Genomic DNA, 16,495 nt, shown 5'->3' with positions numbered 1-16,495 from the left:
GCGCGGACGGGAGCAGGGACGGGGGGACGGGAGCCGGGACGGGGGGACGGGAGCCGGGACGGGAGGACGGGACGGGAGCAGGGATGGGGGGACGGGACGGGAGCCGGGACGGAACGGGACGGGAGCCGGGACGGGGGGACGGAACGGGACGGGAGCCGGGACGGGGGGACGGAAGCCGGGACTGGACGGGAGCCGGGACGGGGGGACGGAAGCCGGGACCGGACGGGAGCCGGGACGGGGGGACGGGAGCCGGGACGGGGGGACGGGAGCCGGGACGGGGGGACGGGAGCCGGGACGGGGGGACGGGAGCCGGGACGGAAGGGGGGACGGGACGGAAGGGGGGACGGGACGGAAGGGGGGACGGGACGGAAGGGGGGACGGGAGCCGGGACGGGACGGGGGGACGGGACGGGGGGACGAGCAGCCCTCACCTGTCAGGAGCAGTTTAGATACACCACGTATCCAGCATGTCCCTGGATACATGACCTTACAGCACTGTGTATAATGTGCGCCAGAGAGGACTTGCAGGGATTGTACTTGGGAGGGGTCCCGCTGTGACTACAGACTACGGGGGGCTTTCTGTACAAGAACCTTAATAATGACAAGTTCTACAACTTCTACAACACTAACTGTTTCATCTTAAGATCTCTGCTTGATGTCAGTAAATAGGAACGGTCACAATCCTATTAGCACCGCTGTCACTGCCTTCTCTTCTGTGCTGAGGATTTGTTACAATGGATCATTTCCAGAAGAAATGGATGAAATGACCACTTGGAGAGATGCCATCATCTGCAATCACAGGTCAGGATGGGTTTACAGCAAGCAGAGATCCTAATGAGGAATGACAGCCAGGCTCCGGGTGGTGGGGGCGCGCTCGTCCTCGCCCATCCTGTGGCGGCAGCACTGAGCACGACAGACGCCACCTATCACTGCTACCCTTCACCAATTACACTGAATGAACACCAGGAGGATAAGAGTAGTAGTGATTCCCATTCACCAGGAGGAGGCAGCAAACACCCGGATACACGAGCAGAGAAGCGTTAAGGATTCCAGCACCAGATGGGATTTGCGTCTTCAGCAGGCGACAGGTCAGAATTAATGTGAAGAGACAGAGACAGAGATGGGAGCGGTGAGAGCAGAACCAACCTTTTCTCACTGGAAGGTAGGAGTCCCGGGACGACTCTACGCAGAAGATCGGGGGAGGTGCGGGGAAGGGAGGAAAACAAAAAGATAGAAAAAGCAGAAGACATTAAAAATAACTGAAAGGAATGTGAAGCGCCAGGACTGACGAGTGACATCACATGACCCAACGCCGGTCACATGACCCGTCTACGGAGGCGTGCGGGTGACAGCAGGCGATGCCACAACCTCACAGGTGCATTCTGGGAAGGACACGTGCGACATGCTGAGGAGCGACAACCCTGCACAGACCGCAACTGGTGAGCGCAGCTCTATCACTGGGTGCAACCACAACATAATGCTAAAGACACTCCAGAGCTGCACTCACTATTCTGCTGGTGCAATCACTGTGTACATACATTACATTACTGATCCTGAGTTACATACTGTATTATACCCCAGAGCTGCACTCACTATTCTGCTGGTGGAGTCACTGTGTACATACATTACATTACTGATCCTGAGTTACATCCTGTATTATACTCCAGAGCTGCACTCACTATTCTGCTGGTGCAATCACTGTGTACATACATTACATTACTGATCCTGAGTTACCTCCTGTATTATATTCCAGAGCTGCACTCACTATTCTGCTGGTGCAATCACTGTGTACATACAATACATTACTGATCCTGAGTTACCTCCTGTATTATACTCCAGAGCTGCACTCACTATTCTGCTGGTGCAGTCACTGTGTACATACATTACATTACTGATCCTGAGTTACATCCTGTATTATACTCCAGAGCTGCACTCACTATTCTGCTGGTGCAGTCACTGTGTACATACATTACATTACTGATCCTGAGTTACCTCCTGTATTATACTCCAGAGCTGCACTCACTATTCTGCTGGTGCAATCACTGTGTACATACATTACATTACTGATCCTGAGTTACCTCCTGTATTATATTCCAGAGCTGCACTCACTATTCTGCTGGTGCAATCACTGTGTACATACAATACATTACTGATCCTGAGTTACCTCCTGTATTATACTCCAGAGCTGCACTCACTATTCTGCTGGTGCAGTCACTGTGTACATACATTACATTACTGATCCTGAGTTACCTCCTGTATTATACTCCAGAGCTGCACTCACTATTCTGCTGGTGCAGTCACTGTGTACATACATTACATTACTGATCCTAAGTTACATCCTGTTTTATACTCCAGAGCTGCACTCACTATTCTGCTGGTGCAATCACTGTGTACATACATTACATTACTGATCCTGAGTTACATCCTGTATTATACTCCAGAGCTGCACTCACTATTCTGCTGGTGGAGTCACTGTGTACATACATTACATTACTGATCCTGAGTTACCTCCTGTATTATTCTCCAGAGCTGCACTCACTATTCTGCTGGTGCAGTCACTGTGTACATACATTACATTACTGATCCTGAGTTACCTCCTGTATTATACTCCAGAGCTGCACTCACTATTCTGCTGGTGCAGTCACTGTGTACATACATTACATTGCTGATCCTGAGTTACCTCCTGTATTATACTCCAGAGCTGCACTCACTATTCTGCTGGTGCAGTCACTGTGCACATACATTACATTACTGATCCGCAGTTACATCCTGTATTATACTCCAGAGCTGCACTCACTATTCTACTGGTGCAGTCACTGTGTACATACATTACATTACTGATCCCGAGTTATATCCTGTATTATACTGCAGAGCAGCGCTCACTATTCTGCTGGTGCAGTCACTGTGCACATACATTACATTACTAATCCGGAGTTACCTCCTGTATTATACTCCAGAGCTGCGCTCACTATTCTGCTGGTGCAGTCACTGTGTACATACATTACATTACTGATCCTGAGTTACCTCCTGTATTATACTCCAGAGCTGCGCTCACTATTCTGCTGGTGCAGTCACTGTGTACATACATTACATTACTGATCCTGAGTTACCTCCTGTATTATACTCCAGAGCTGCACTCACTATTCTGCTGGTGCAATCACTGTGTACATACATTACATTACTGATCCTGAGTTACATCCTGTATTATACTCCAGAGCTGCGCTCACTATTCTGCTGGTGCAGTCACTGTGTACATCCATTACATTACTGATCCTGAGTTACCTCCTGTATTATACTCCAGAGCTGCACTCACTATTCTGCTGGTGCAGTCACTGTGTACATACATTACATTACTGATCCTGAGTTATATCCTGTATTATACTGCAGAGCAGCACTCACTATTCTGCTGGTGCAGTCACTGTGTACATACATTACATTACTGATCCTGAGTTATATCCTGTATTATACTCCAGAGCTGCGCTCACTATTCTGCTGGTGCAGTCACTGTGTACATACATTACATTACTGATCCTGAGTTACATCCTGTATTATACTCCAGAGCTGCACTCACTATTCTGCTGGTGCAGTCACTGTGTATTTACATTACATTACTGATCCTGAGTTACATCCTGTATTATACTCCAGAGCTGCACTCACTATTCTGCTGGTGCAGTCACTGTGTACATACATTACTGATCCTGAGTTACATCCTGTATTATACTCCAGAGCTGCACTCACTATTCTGCTGGTGCAGTCACTGTGTACATACATTACATTACTGATGCTGCGTTACATCCTGAATTATACTCCAGAGCTGCACTCACTATTCTGCTGGTGCAGTCACAGTGTACATACATTACATTACTGATCCTGAGTTACATCCTGTATTATACTCCAGAGCTGCACTCACTATTCTGCTGGTGCAGTCTCTGTGTACATACATTACTGATCCTGAGTTACATCCTGTATTATACTCCAGAGCTGTACTCACTATTCTGCTGGTGCAGTCACTGTGTACATACATTACATTACTGATCCTGAGTTACATCCTGTATTATACTCCAGAGCTGCACTCACTATTCTGCTGGTGCAGTCATTGTGTACATACATTACATTACTGATCCTGAGTTACATCCTGTATTATACCCCAGAGCTGCACTCACTATTCTGCTGGTGCAGTCATTGTGTACATACATTACATTACTGATCCTGAGTTACATCCTGTATTATACTCCAGAGCGGCACTCACTATTCTGCTGGGGCAGTCACTGTGTATATACATTACATTACTGATCCTGAGTTACATCCTGTATTATACTCCAGAGCTGCACTCACTATTCTGCTGGTGCAGTCACTGTGTACATACATTACATTACTGATCCTGAGTTACATCCTGTATTATACTCCAGAGCTGCACTCACTATTCTGCTGGTGCAGTCACTGTGTACATACATTACATTACTGATCCTGAGTTACATCCTGTATTATACTCCAGAGCTGCACTCACTATTCTGCTGGTGCAGTCACTGTGTACATACATTACATTACTGATCCTGAGTTACCTCCTGTATTATACTCCGGAGCTGCACTCACTATTCTGCTGGTGCAGTCACTGTGTACATACATTACATTACTGATCCTGAGTTACATCCTGTATTATACCCCGGAGCTGCACTCACTATTCTGCTGGTGCAGTAACTGTGTACATACATTACATTACTGATCCTGAGTTACATCCAGTATTATACTCCAGAGCTGCACTCACTATTCTGCTGGTGCAGTCACTGTGTACATACATTACATTACTGATCCCGAGTTACATCCTGTATTATACTCCAGAGCTGCACTCACTATTCTGCTGGTGCAGTCACTGTGTACATACATTAAATTACTGATCCTGAGTTACATCCTGCATTATACTCCAGAGCTGCACTCCCTATTCTGCTGGTGCAGTCACTGTGTACATACATTACATTACTGATCCTGAGTTACATCCTGTATTATACTCCAGAGCTGCACTCACTATTCTGCTGGTGCAGTCAGTGTGTACATACATTACATTACTGATCCTGAGTTACATCCTGTATTATACTCCGGAGCTGCACTCACTATTCTGCTGGTGCAGTCACTGTGTACATACATTACATTACTGATCCTGAGTTACATCCTGTATTACACCCCAGAGCTGCACTCACTATTCTGCTGGTGCAGTCACTGTGTACATACATTACATTACTGATCCTGAGTTACATCCTGTATTATACCCCGGAGCTGCACTCACTATTCTGCTGGTGCAGTCACTGTGTACATACATTACATTACTGATCCTGAGTTACCTCCTGTATTATACTCCAGAGCTGCACTCACTATTCTGCTGCTGCAGTCACTGTGTACATACATTACATTACTGATCCTGAGTTACATCCAGTATTATACTCCAGAGCTGCACTCACTATTCTCCTGGTGCAGTCACTGTGTACATACATTAGATTACTGATCCTGAGTTACATCCTGCATTATACCCCAGAGCAGCACTCACTATTCTGCTGGTGCAGTCACTGTGTACATACATTACATTACTGATCCTGAGTTACATCCTGTATTATACTCCAGAGCTGCACTCACTATTCTGCTGGTGCAGTCACTGTGTACATACATTACATTACTGATCCTGAGTTACATCCTGTATTATACTCCAGAGCTGCACTCACTATTCTGCTGGTGCAGTCACTCTGTACAAACATTACATTACTGATCCTGAGTTACATCCTGTATTATACCCCGGAGCTGCACTCACTATTCTGCTGGTGCAGTCACTGTGTACATACATTACATTACTGATCCTGAGTTACATCCAGTATTATACTCCAGAGCTGCACTCACTATTCTGCTGGTGCAGTCACTGTGTACATACATTACATTACTGATCCTGAGTTACCTCTTGTATTATACCCCAGAGCTGCACTCACTATTCTGCTGGTGCAGTCACTGTGTACATACATTACATTACTGATCCTGAGTTACATCCTGCATTATACTCCAGAGCTGCACTCCCTATTCCGCTGGTGCAGTCACTGTGTACATACATTACATTACTGATCCTGGGTTACATCCTGTATTATACTCCAGAGCTGCACTCCCTATTCTGCTGGTGCAGTCACTGTGTACATACATTACATTACTGATCCTGACTTACATCCTGTATTATACTCCAGAGCTGCACTCACTATTCTGCTGGTGCAGTCACTGTGTACATACATTACATTACTGATCCCGAGTTACATCCTGTATTATACTCCAGAGCTGCACTCACTATTCTGCTGGTGCAGTCACTGTGTACATACATTACATTACTGATCCTGAGTTACATCCTGTATTATACTCCAGTGCTGCACTCACTATTCTGCTGGTGCAGTCACTGTGTACATACATTACATTACTGATCCTGAGTTACATCCTGCATTATACTCCAGAGCTGCACTCCCTATTCCGCTGGTGCAGTCACTGTGTACATACATTACATTACTGATCCTGGGTTACATCCTGTATTATACTCCAGAGCTGCACTCCCTATTCTGCTGGTGCAGTCACTGTGTACATACATTACATTACTGATCCTGACTTACATCCTGTATTATACTCCAGAGCTGCACTCACTATTCTGCTGGTGCAGTCACTGTGTACATACATTACATTACTGATCCCGAGTTACATCCTGTATTATACTCCAGAGCTGCACTCACTATTCTGCTGGTGCAGTCACTGTGTACATACATTACATTACTGATCCTGACTTACATCCTGTATTATACTCCAGAGCTGCACTCACTATTCTGCTGGTGCAGTCACAGTGTACATACATTACATTACTGATCCCGAGTTACATCCTGTATTATACTCCAGAGCTGCACTCACTATTCTGCTGGTGCAGTCACTGTGTACATACATTACATTACTGATCCTGGGTTACATCCTGTATTATACTCCAGAGCTGCACTCCCTATTCTGCTGGTGCAGTCACTGTGTACATACATTACATTACTGATCCTGAGTTACATCCTGCATTATACTCCAGAGCTGCACTCCCTATTCCGCTGGTGCAGTCACTGTGTACATACATTACATTACTGATCCTGGGTTACATCCTGTATTATACTCCAGAGCTGCACTCCCTATTCTGCTGGTGCAGTCACTGTGTACATACATTACATTACTGATCCTGACTTACATCCTGTATTATACTCCAGAGCTGCACTCACTATTCTGCTGGTGCAGTCACAGTGTACATACATTACATTACTGATCCCGAGTTACATCCTGTATTATACTCCAGAGCTGCACTCACTATTCTGCTGGTGCAGTCACAGTGTACATACATTACATTACTGATCCCGAGTTACATCCTGTATTATACTCCAGAGCTGCACTCACTATTCTGCTGGTGCAGTCACTGTGTACATACATTACATTACTGATCCTGGGTTACATCCTGTATTATACTCCAGAGCTGCACTCCCTATTCTGCTGGTGCAGTCACTGTGTACATACATTACATTACTGATCCTGACTTACATCCTGTATTATACTCCAGAGCTGCACTCACTATTCTGCTGGTGCAGTCACTGTGTACATACATTACATTACTGATCCCGAGTTACATCCTGTATTATACCCCAGAGCTGCGCTCACTATTCTGCTGGTGCAGTCTCTGTGTACATACATTACTGATCCTGAGTTACATCCTGTATTATACTCCAGAGCTGTACTCACTATTCTGCTGGTGCAGTCACTGTGTACATACATTACATTACTGATCCTGAGTTACATCCTGTATTATACTCCAGAGCTGCACTCACTATTCTGCTGGTGCAGTCATTGTGTACATACATTACATTACTGATCCTGAGTTACATCCTGTATTATACCCCAGAGCTGCACTCACTATTCTGCTGGTGCAGTCATTGTGTACATACATTACATTACTGATCCTGAGTTACATCCTGTATTATACTCCAGAGCGGCACTCACTATTCTGCTGGGGCAGTCACTGTGTATATACATTACATTACTGATCCTGAGTTACCTCCTGTATTATACTCCAGAGCTGCATTCACTATTCTGCTGGTGCAGTCACTGTGTACATACATTACATTACTGATCCTGAGTTACATCCTGTATTATACTCCAGAGCTGCACTCACTATTCTGCTGGTGCAGTCACTGTGTACATACATTACATTACTGATCCTGAGTTACATCCTGTATTATACTCCAGAGCTGCACTCACTATTCTGCTGGTGCAGTCACTGTGTACATACATTACATTACTGATCCTGAGTTACCTCCTGTATTATACTCCGGAGCTGCACTCACTATTCTGCTGGTGCAGTCACTGTGTACATACATTACATTACTGATCCTGAGTTACATCCTGTATTATACCCCGGAGCTGCACTCACTATTCTGCTGGTGCAGTAACTGTGTACATACATTACATTACTGATCCTGAGTTACATCCAGTATTATACTCCAGAGCTGCACTCACTATTCTGCTGGTGCAGTCACTGTGTACATACATTACATTACTGATCCCGAGTTACATCCTGTATTATACTCCAGAGCTGCACTCACTATTCTGCTGGTGCAGTCACTGTGTACATACATTAAATTACTGATCCTGAGTTACATCCTGCATTATACTCCAGAGCTGCACTCCCTATTCTGCTGGTGCAGTCACTGTGTACATACATTACATTACTGATCCTGAGTTACATCCTGTATTATACTCCAGAGCTGCACTCACTATTCTGCTGGTGCAGTCAGTGTGTACATACATTACATTACTGATCCTGAGTTACATCCTGTATTATACTCCGGAGCTGCACTCACTATTCTGCTGGTGCAGTCACTGTGTACATACATTACATTACTGATCCTGAGTTACATCCTGTATTACACCCCAGAGCTGCACTCACTATTCTGCTGGTGCAGTCACTGTGTACATACATTACATTACTGATCCTGAGTTACATCCTGTATTATACCCCGGAGCTGCACTCACTATTCTGCTGGTGCAGTCACTGTGTACATACATTACATTACTGATCCTGAGTTACATCCAGTATTATACTCCAGAGCTGCACTCACTATTCTGCTGGTGCAGTCACTGTGTACATACATTACATTACTGATCCTGAGTTACCTCCTGTATTATACTCCAGAGCTGCACTCACTATTCTGCTGGTGCAGTCACTGTGTACATACATTACATTACTGATCCTGAGTTACATCCAGTATTATACTCCAGAGCTGCACTCACTATTCTCCTGGTGCAGTCACTGTGTACATACATTACATTACTGATCCTGAGTTACATCCTGCATTATACCCCAGAGCAGCACTCACTATTCTGCTGGTGCAGTCACTGTGTACATACATTACATTACTGATCCTGAGTTACATCCTGTATTATACTCCAGAGCTGCACTCACTATTCTGCTGGTGCAGTCACTGTGTACATACATTACATTACTGATCCTGAGTTACATCCTGTATTATACTCCAGAGCTGCACTCACTATTCTGCTGGTGCAGTCACTCTGTACAAACATTACATTACTGATCCTGAGTTACATCCTGTATTATACCCCGGAGCTGCACTCACTATTCTGCTGGTGCAGTCACTGTGTACATACATTACATTACTGATCCTGAGTTACATCCAGTATTATACTCCAGAGCTGCACTCACTATTCTGCTGGTGCAGTCACTGTGTACATACATTACATTACTGATCCTGAGTTACCTCTTGTATTATACCCCAGAGCTGCACTCACTATTCTGCTGGTGCAGTCACTGTGTACATACATTACATTACTGATCCTGAGTTACATCCTGCATTATACTCCAGAGCTGCACTCCCTATTCCGCTGGTGCAGTCACTGTGTACATACATTACATTACTGATCCTGGGTTACATCCTGTATTATACTCCAGAGCTGCACTCCCTATTCTGCTGGTGCAGTCACTGTGTACATACATTACATTACTGATCCTGACTTACATCCTGTATTATACTCCAGAGCTGCACTCACTATTCTGCTGGTGCAGTCACTGTGTACATACATTACATTACTGATCCCGAGTTACATCCTGTATTATACTCCAGAGCTGCACTCACTATTCTGCTGGTGCAGTCACTGTGTACATACATTACATTACTGATCCTGACTTACATCCTGTATTATACTCCAGAGCTGCACTCACTATTCTGCTGGTGCAGTCACAGTGTACATACATTACATTACTGATCCCGAGTTACATCCTGTATTATACTCCAGAGCTGCACTCACTATTCTGCTGGTGCAGTCACTGTGTACATACATTACATTACTGATCCTGGGTTACATCCTGTATTATACTCCAGAGCTGCACTCCCTATTCTGCTGGTGCAGTCACTGTGTACATACATTACATTACTGATCCTGACTTACATCCTGTATTATACTCCAGAGCTGCACTCACTATTCTGCTGCTGCAGTCACTGTGTACATACATTACATTACTGATATTGAGTTACATCCTGTATTATACTCCAGAGCTGCACTCACTATTCTGCTGGTGCAGTCACTGTGTACATACATTACATTACAGATCCCGAGTTACATCCTGTATTATACTCCAGAGCTGCACTCACTATTCTGCTGGCGCTGTCACTGTGTACATACATTACATTACTGATCCGCAGTTACATCCTGTATTATACTCCAGAGCTGCACTCACTATTCTGCTGGTGAAGTCACTGTGTACATACATTACATTACTGATCCCGAGTTACCTCCTGTATTATACTCCAGAGCTGCACTCACTATTCTGCTGGTGCAGTCACTGTGTACATACATTACATTACTGATCCTGAGTTACATCCTGTATTATACTCCAGAGCTGCACTCACTATTCTGCTGGTGCAGTCACTGTGTACATACATTACATTACTGATCCTGAGTTACATCCTGTATTATACTCCAGAGCTGCACTCACTATTCTGCTGGTGCAGTCACTGTACATACATTACATTACTGATCCTGAGTTACCTACTGTATTATACTCCAGAGCTGCACTCACTATTCTGCTGGTGCAGTCGCTGTATATACATTACATTACTGATCCTGAGTTACCTCCTGTATTATACTCCAAAGCTGCACTCACTATTCTGCTGGCGCAGTCACTGTGTACATACATTACATTACTGATCCTGAGTTACATCCTGTATTATACTCCAGAGCTGCACTCACTATTCTGCTGGTGAAGTCTCTGTGTACATACATTACATTAATGATCCTGAGTTACATCCTGTATTATACTCCAGAGCTGCACTCACTATTCTGCTGGTGCAGTCACTGTGTACATACATTACATTACTGATCCCGAGTTACATCCTGTATTATACTCCAGAGCTGCACTCACTATTCTGCTGGTGCAGTCACTGTGTATATACATTACATTACTGATCCTGAGTTACCTCCTGTACTATACTCCAGAGCTGCACTCACTATTCTGGTGGTGCAGTCACTGTGTACATACATTACATTACTGATCCTGAGTTACCTCCTGTATTATACTCCAGAGCTGCACTCACTATTCTGCTGGTGCAGTCACTGTGTACATACATTACATTACTGATCCTGAGTTACATCCTGTATTATACTCCAGAGCTGCACTCACTATTCTGCTGGTGCAGTCAGTGTACATACATTACATTACTGATCCTGAGTTACCTCCTGTATTATACTCCAGAGCTGCACTCACTATTCTGCTGGTGCAGTCACTGTGTACATACATTACATTACTGATCCTGAGTTACATCCTGTATTATACTCCAGAGCTGCACTCACTATTCTGCTGGTGCAGTCACTGTGTACATACATTACATTACTGATCCTGAGTTACATCCTGTATTATACTCCAGAGCTGCACTCACTATTCTGCTGGCGCAGTCACTGTGTACATACATTACATTACTGATCCTGAGTTACATTCTGTATTATACCCCAGAGCTGCACTCACTATTCTGGTGGTGCAGTCACTGTGTACATACATTACATTACTGATCCTGAGTTACATCCTGTATTATGCTCCAGAGCTGCACTCACTATTCTGCTGGTGCAGTCACTGTGTACATACATTACATTACTGATCCTGAGTTACATCCTGTATTATACCCCAGAGCTGCACTCACTATTCTGGTGGTGCAGTCACTGTGTACATACATTACATTACTGATCCTGAGTTACATCCTGTATTATACCCCAGAGCTGCACTCACTATTCTGCTGGTACAGTCACTGTGTACATACATTACATTACTGATCCTGAGTTATATCCTGTATTATACTCCAGAGCTGCACTCACTATTCTGCTGGTGCAGTCACTGTGTACATACATTACATTACTGATCCTGAGTTACATCCTGTATTATACTCCAGAGCTGCACTCACTATTCTGCTGGTGCAGTAACTGTGTACATACATTACATTACTGATCCTGAGTTACATCCTGTATTATACTCCAGAGCTGCACTCACTATTCTGCTGGTGCAGTCACTGTGTACATACATTACATTACTGATCCTGACTTACATCCTGTATTATACTCCAGAGCTGCACTCACTATTCTGCTGGTGCAGTCACAGTGTACATACATTACATTACTGATCCCGAGTTACATCCTGTATTATACTCCAGAGCTGCACTCACTATTCTGCTGGTGCAGTCACTGTGTACATACATTACATTACTGATCCTGGGTTACATCCTGTATTATACTCCAGAGCTGCACTCCCTATTCTGCTGGTGCAGTCACTGTGTACATACATTACATTACTGATCCTGACTTACATCCTGTATTATACTCCAGAGCTGCACTCACTATTCTGCTGGTGCAGTCACTGTGTACATACATTACATTACTGATCCCGAGTTACATCCTGTATTATACCCCAGAGCTGCGCTCACTATTCTGCTGGTGCAGTCACTGTGTACATACATTACATTACTGATCCTGAGTTACATCCTGTATTATACTCCAGAGCTGCACTCACTATTCTGCTGCTGCAGTCACTGTGTACATACATTACATTACTGATATTGAGTTACATCCTGTATTATACTCCAGAGCTGCACTCACTATTCTGCTGGTGCAGTCACTGTGTACATACATTACATTACTGATCCCGAGTTACATCCTGTATTATACTCCAGAGCTGCACTCACTATTCTGCTGGTGCAGTCACTGTGTACATACATTACATTACTGATCCTGAGTTACATCCTGTATTATACTCCAGAGCTGCACTCACTATTCTGCTGGTGCAGTCACTGTGTACATACATTACATTACTGATCCTGAGTTACATCCTGTATTATACTCCAGAGCTGCACTCACTATTCTGCTGGTGCAGTCACTGTGTATATACATTACATTACTGATCCTGAGTTACCTCCTGTACTATAATCCAGAGCTGCACTCACTATTCTGGTGGTGCAGTCACTGTGTACATACATTACATTACTGATCCTGAGTTACCTCCTGTATTATACTCCAGAGCTGCACTCACTATTCTGCTGGTGCAGTCACTGTGTACATACATTACATTACTGATCCTGAGTTACATCCTGTATTATACTCCAGAGCTGCACTCACTATTCTGCTGGTGCAGTCAGTGTACATACATTACATTACTGATCCTGAGTTACCTCCTGTATTATACTCCAGAGCTGCACTCACTATTCTGCTGGTGCAGTCACTGTGTACATACATTACATTACTGATCCTGAGTTACATCCTGTATTATACTCCAGAGCTGCACTCACTATTCTGCTGGTGCAGTCACTGTGTACATACATTACATTACTGATCCTGAGTTACATCCTGTATTATACTCCAGAGCTGCACTCACTATTCTGCTGGCGCAGTCACTGTGTACATACATTACATTACTGATCCTGAGTTACATCCTGTATTATACCCCAGAGCTGCACTCACTATTCTGGTGGTGCAGTCACTGTGTACATACATTACATTACTGATCCTGAGTTACATCCTGTATTATGCTCCAGAGCTGCACTCACTATTCTGCTGGTGCAGTCACTGTGTACATACATTACATTACTGATCCTGAGTTACATCCTGTATTATACCCCAGAGCTGCACTCACTATTCTGGTGGTGCAGTCACTGTGTACATACATTACATTACTGATCCTGAGTTACATCCTGTATTATACCCCAGAGCTGCACTCACTATTCTGCTGGTACAGTCACTGTGTACATACATTACATTACTGATCCTGAGTTACATCCTGTATTATACTCCAGAGCTGCACTCACTATTCTGCTGGTACAGTCACTGTGTACATACATTACATTACTGATCCTGAGTTACATCCTGTATTATACTCCAGAGCTGCACTCACTATTCTGCTGGTGCAGTCACTGTGTACATACATTACATTACTGATCCTGAGTTACATCCTGTATTATACTCCAGAGCTGCACTCACTATTCTGCTGGTGCAGTCACTGTGTACATACATTACATTACTGATCCTGAGTTACATCCTGTATTATACTCCAGAGCTGCACTCACTATTCTGCTGGTGCAGTCACTGTGTACATACATTACATTACTGATCCCGAGTTACATCCTGTATTATACTCCAGAGCTGCACTCACTATTCTGCTGGTGCAGTCACTGTGTACATACATTACATTACTGATCCTGAGTTACATCCTGTATTATACTCCAGAGCTGCACTCACTATTCTGCTGGTGCAGTCGCTGTATATACATTACATTACTGATCCTGAGTTACCTCCTGTATTATACTCCAAAGCTGCACTCACTATTCTGCTGGCGCAGTCACTGTGTACATACATTACATTACTGATCCTGAGTTACATCCTGTATTATACTCCAGAGCTGCACTCACTATTCTGCTGGTGAAGTCTCTGTGTACATACATTACATTAATGATCCTGAGTTACATCCTGTATTATACTCCAGAGCTGCACTCACTATTCTGCTGGTGCAGTCACTGTGTACATACATTACATTACTGATCCCGAGTTACATCCTGTATTATACTCCAGAGCTGCACTCACTATTCTGCTGGTGCAGTCACTGTGTATATACATTACATTACTGATCCTGAGTTACCTCCTGTACTATACTCCAGAGCTGCACTCACTATTCTGGTGGTGCAGTCACTGTGTACATACATTACATTACTGATCCTGAGTTACCTCCTGTATTATACTCCAGAGCTGCACTCACTATTCTGCTGGTGCAGTCACTGTGTACATACATTACATTACTGATCCTGAGTTACATCCTGTATTATACTCCAGAGCTGCACTCACTATTCTGCTGGTGCAGTCAGTGTACATACATTACATTACTGATCCTGAGTTACCTCCTGTATTATACTCCAGAGCTGCACTCACTATTCTGCTGGTGCAGTCACTGTGTACATACATTACATTACTGATCCTGAGTTACATCCTGTATTATACTCCAGAGCTGCACTCACTATTCTGCTGGTGCAGTCACTGTGTACATACATTACATTACTGATCCTGAGTTACATCCTGTATTATACTCCAGAGCTGCACTCACTATTCTGCTGGCGCAGTCACTGTGTACATACATTACATTACTGATCCTGAGTTACATTCTGTATTATACCCCAGAGCTGCACTCACTATTCTGGTGGTGCAGTCACTGTGTACATACATTACATTACTGATCCTGAGTTACATCCTGTATTATGCTCCAGAGCTGCACTCACTATTCTGCTGGTGCAGTCACTGTGTACATACATTACATTACTGATCCTGAGTTACATCCTGTATTATACCCCAGAGCTGCACTCACTATTCTGGTGGTGCAGTCACTGTGTACATACATTACATTACTGATCCTGAGTTACATCCTGTATTATACCCCAGAGCTGCACTCACTATTCTGCTGGTACAGTCACTGTGTACATACATTACATTACTGATCCTGAGTTATATCCTGTATTATACTCCAGAGCTGCACTCACTATTCTGCTGGTGCAGTCACTGTGTACATACATTACATTACTGATCCTGAGTTACATCCTGTATTATACTCCAGAGCTGCACTCACTATTCTGCTGGTGCAGTAACTGTGTACATACATTACATTACTGATCCTGAGTTACATCCTGTATTATACTCCAGAGCTGCACTCACTATTCTGCTGGTGCAGTCACTGTGTACATACATTACATTACTGATCCTGACTTACATCCTGTATTATACTCCAGAGCTGCACTCACTATTCTGCTGGTGCAGTCACAGTGTACATACATTACATTACTGATCCCGAGTTACATCCTGTATTATACTCCAGAGCTGCACTCACTATTCTGCTGGTGCAGTCACTGTGTACATACATTACATTACTGATCCTGGGT

At 44.1% G+C, this 16,495-nt stretch overlaps 1 protein-coding gene across 8 annotated transcripts in view; it reads right to left on the bottom strand.

Moving 5' to 3' along the window:
- Positions 1–16,495, bottom strand: part of APLP2 (amyloid beta precursor like protein 2) — a 151,587-nt gene that overhangs the window by 8,229 nt on the left and 126,863 nt on the right. For 5 of the 8 annotated variants that reach the window (XM_073657459.1, XM_073657461.1, XM_073657464.1 and 2 more), the window contains one exon: positions 1,146–1,181. The exons of the other annotated variants lie outside the window; for them this stretch is intronic. In XM_073657459.1, the coding sequence (XP_073513560.1) occupies positions 1,146–1,181 (36 nt within the window). The remainder of the gene's footprint in view (positions 1–1,145; positions 1,182–16,495) is intronic. 8 annotated transcript variants of the gene reach the window in all.

This window comes from Phyllobates terribilis, unplaced genomic scaffold, assembly GCF_046119375.1.
Source record: "Phyllobates terribilis strain yellow unplaced genomic scaffold, ASM4611937v1 Scaffold_12__6_contigs__length_324123572, whole genome shotgun sequence".
NCBI lineage: Eukaryota > Metazoa > Chordata > Amphibia > Anura > Dendrobatidae > Phyllobates > Phyllobates terribilis.
This window is presented reverse-complemented; position numbering and strand designations above follow the sequence as displayed.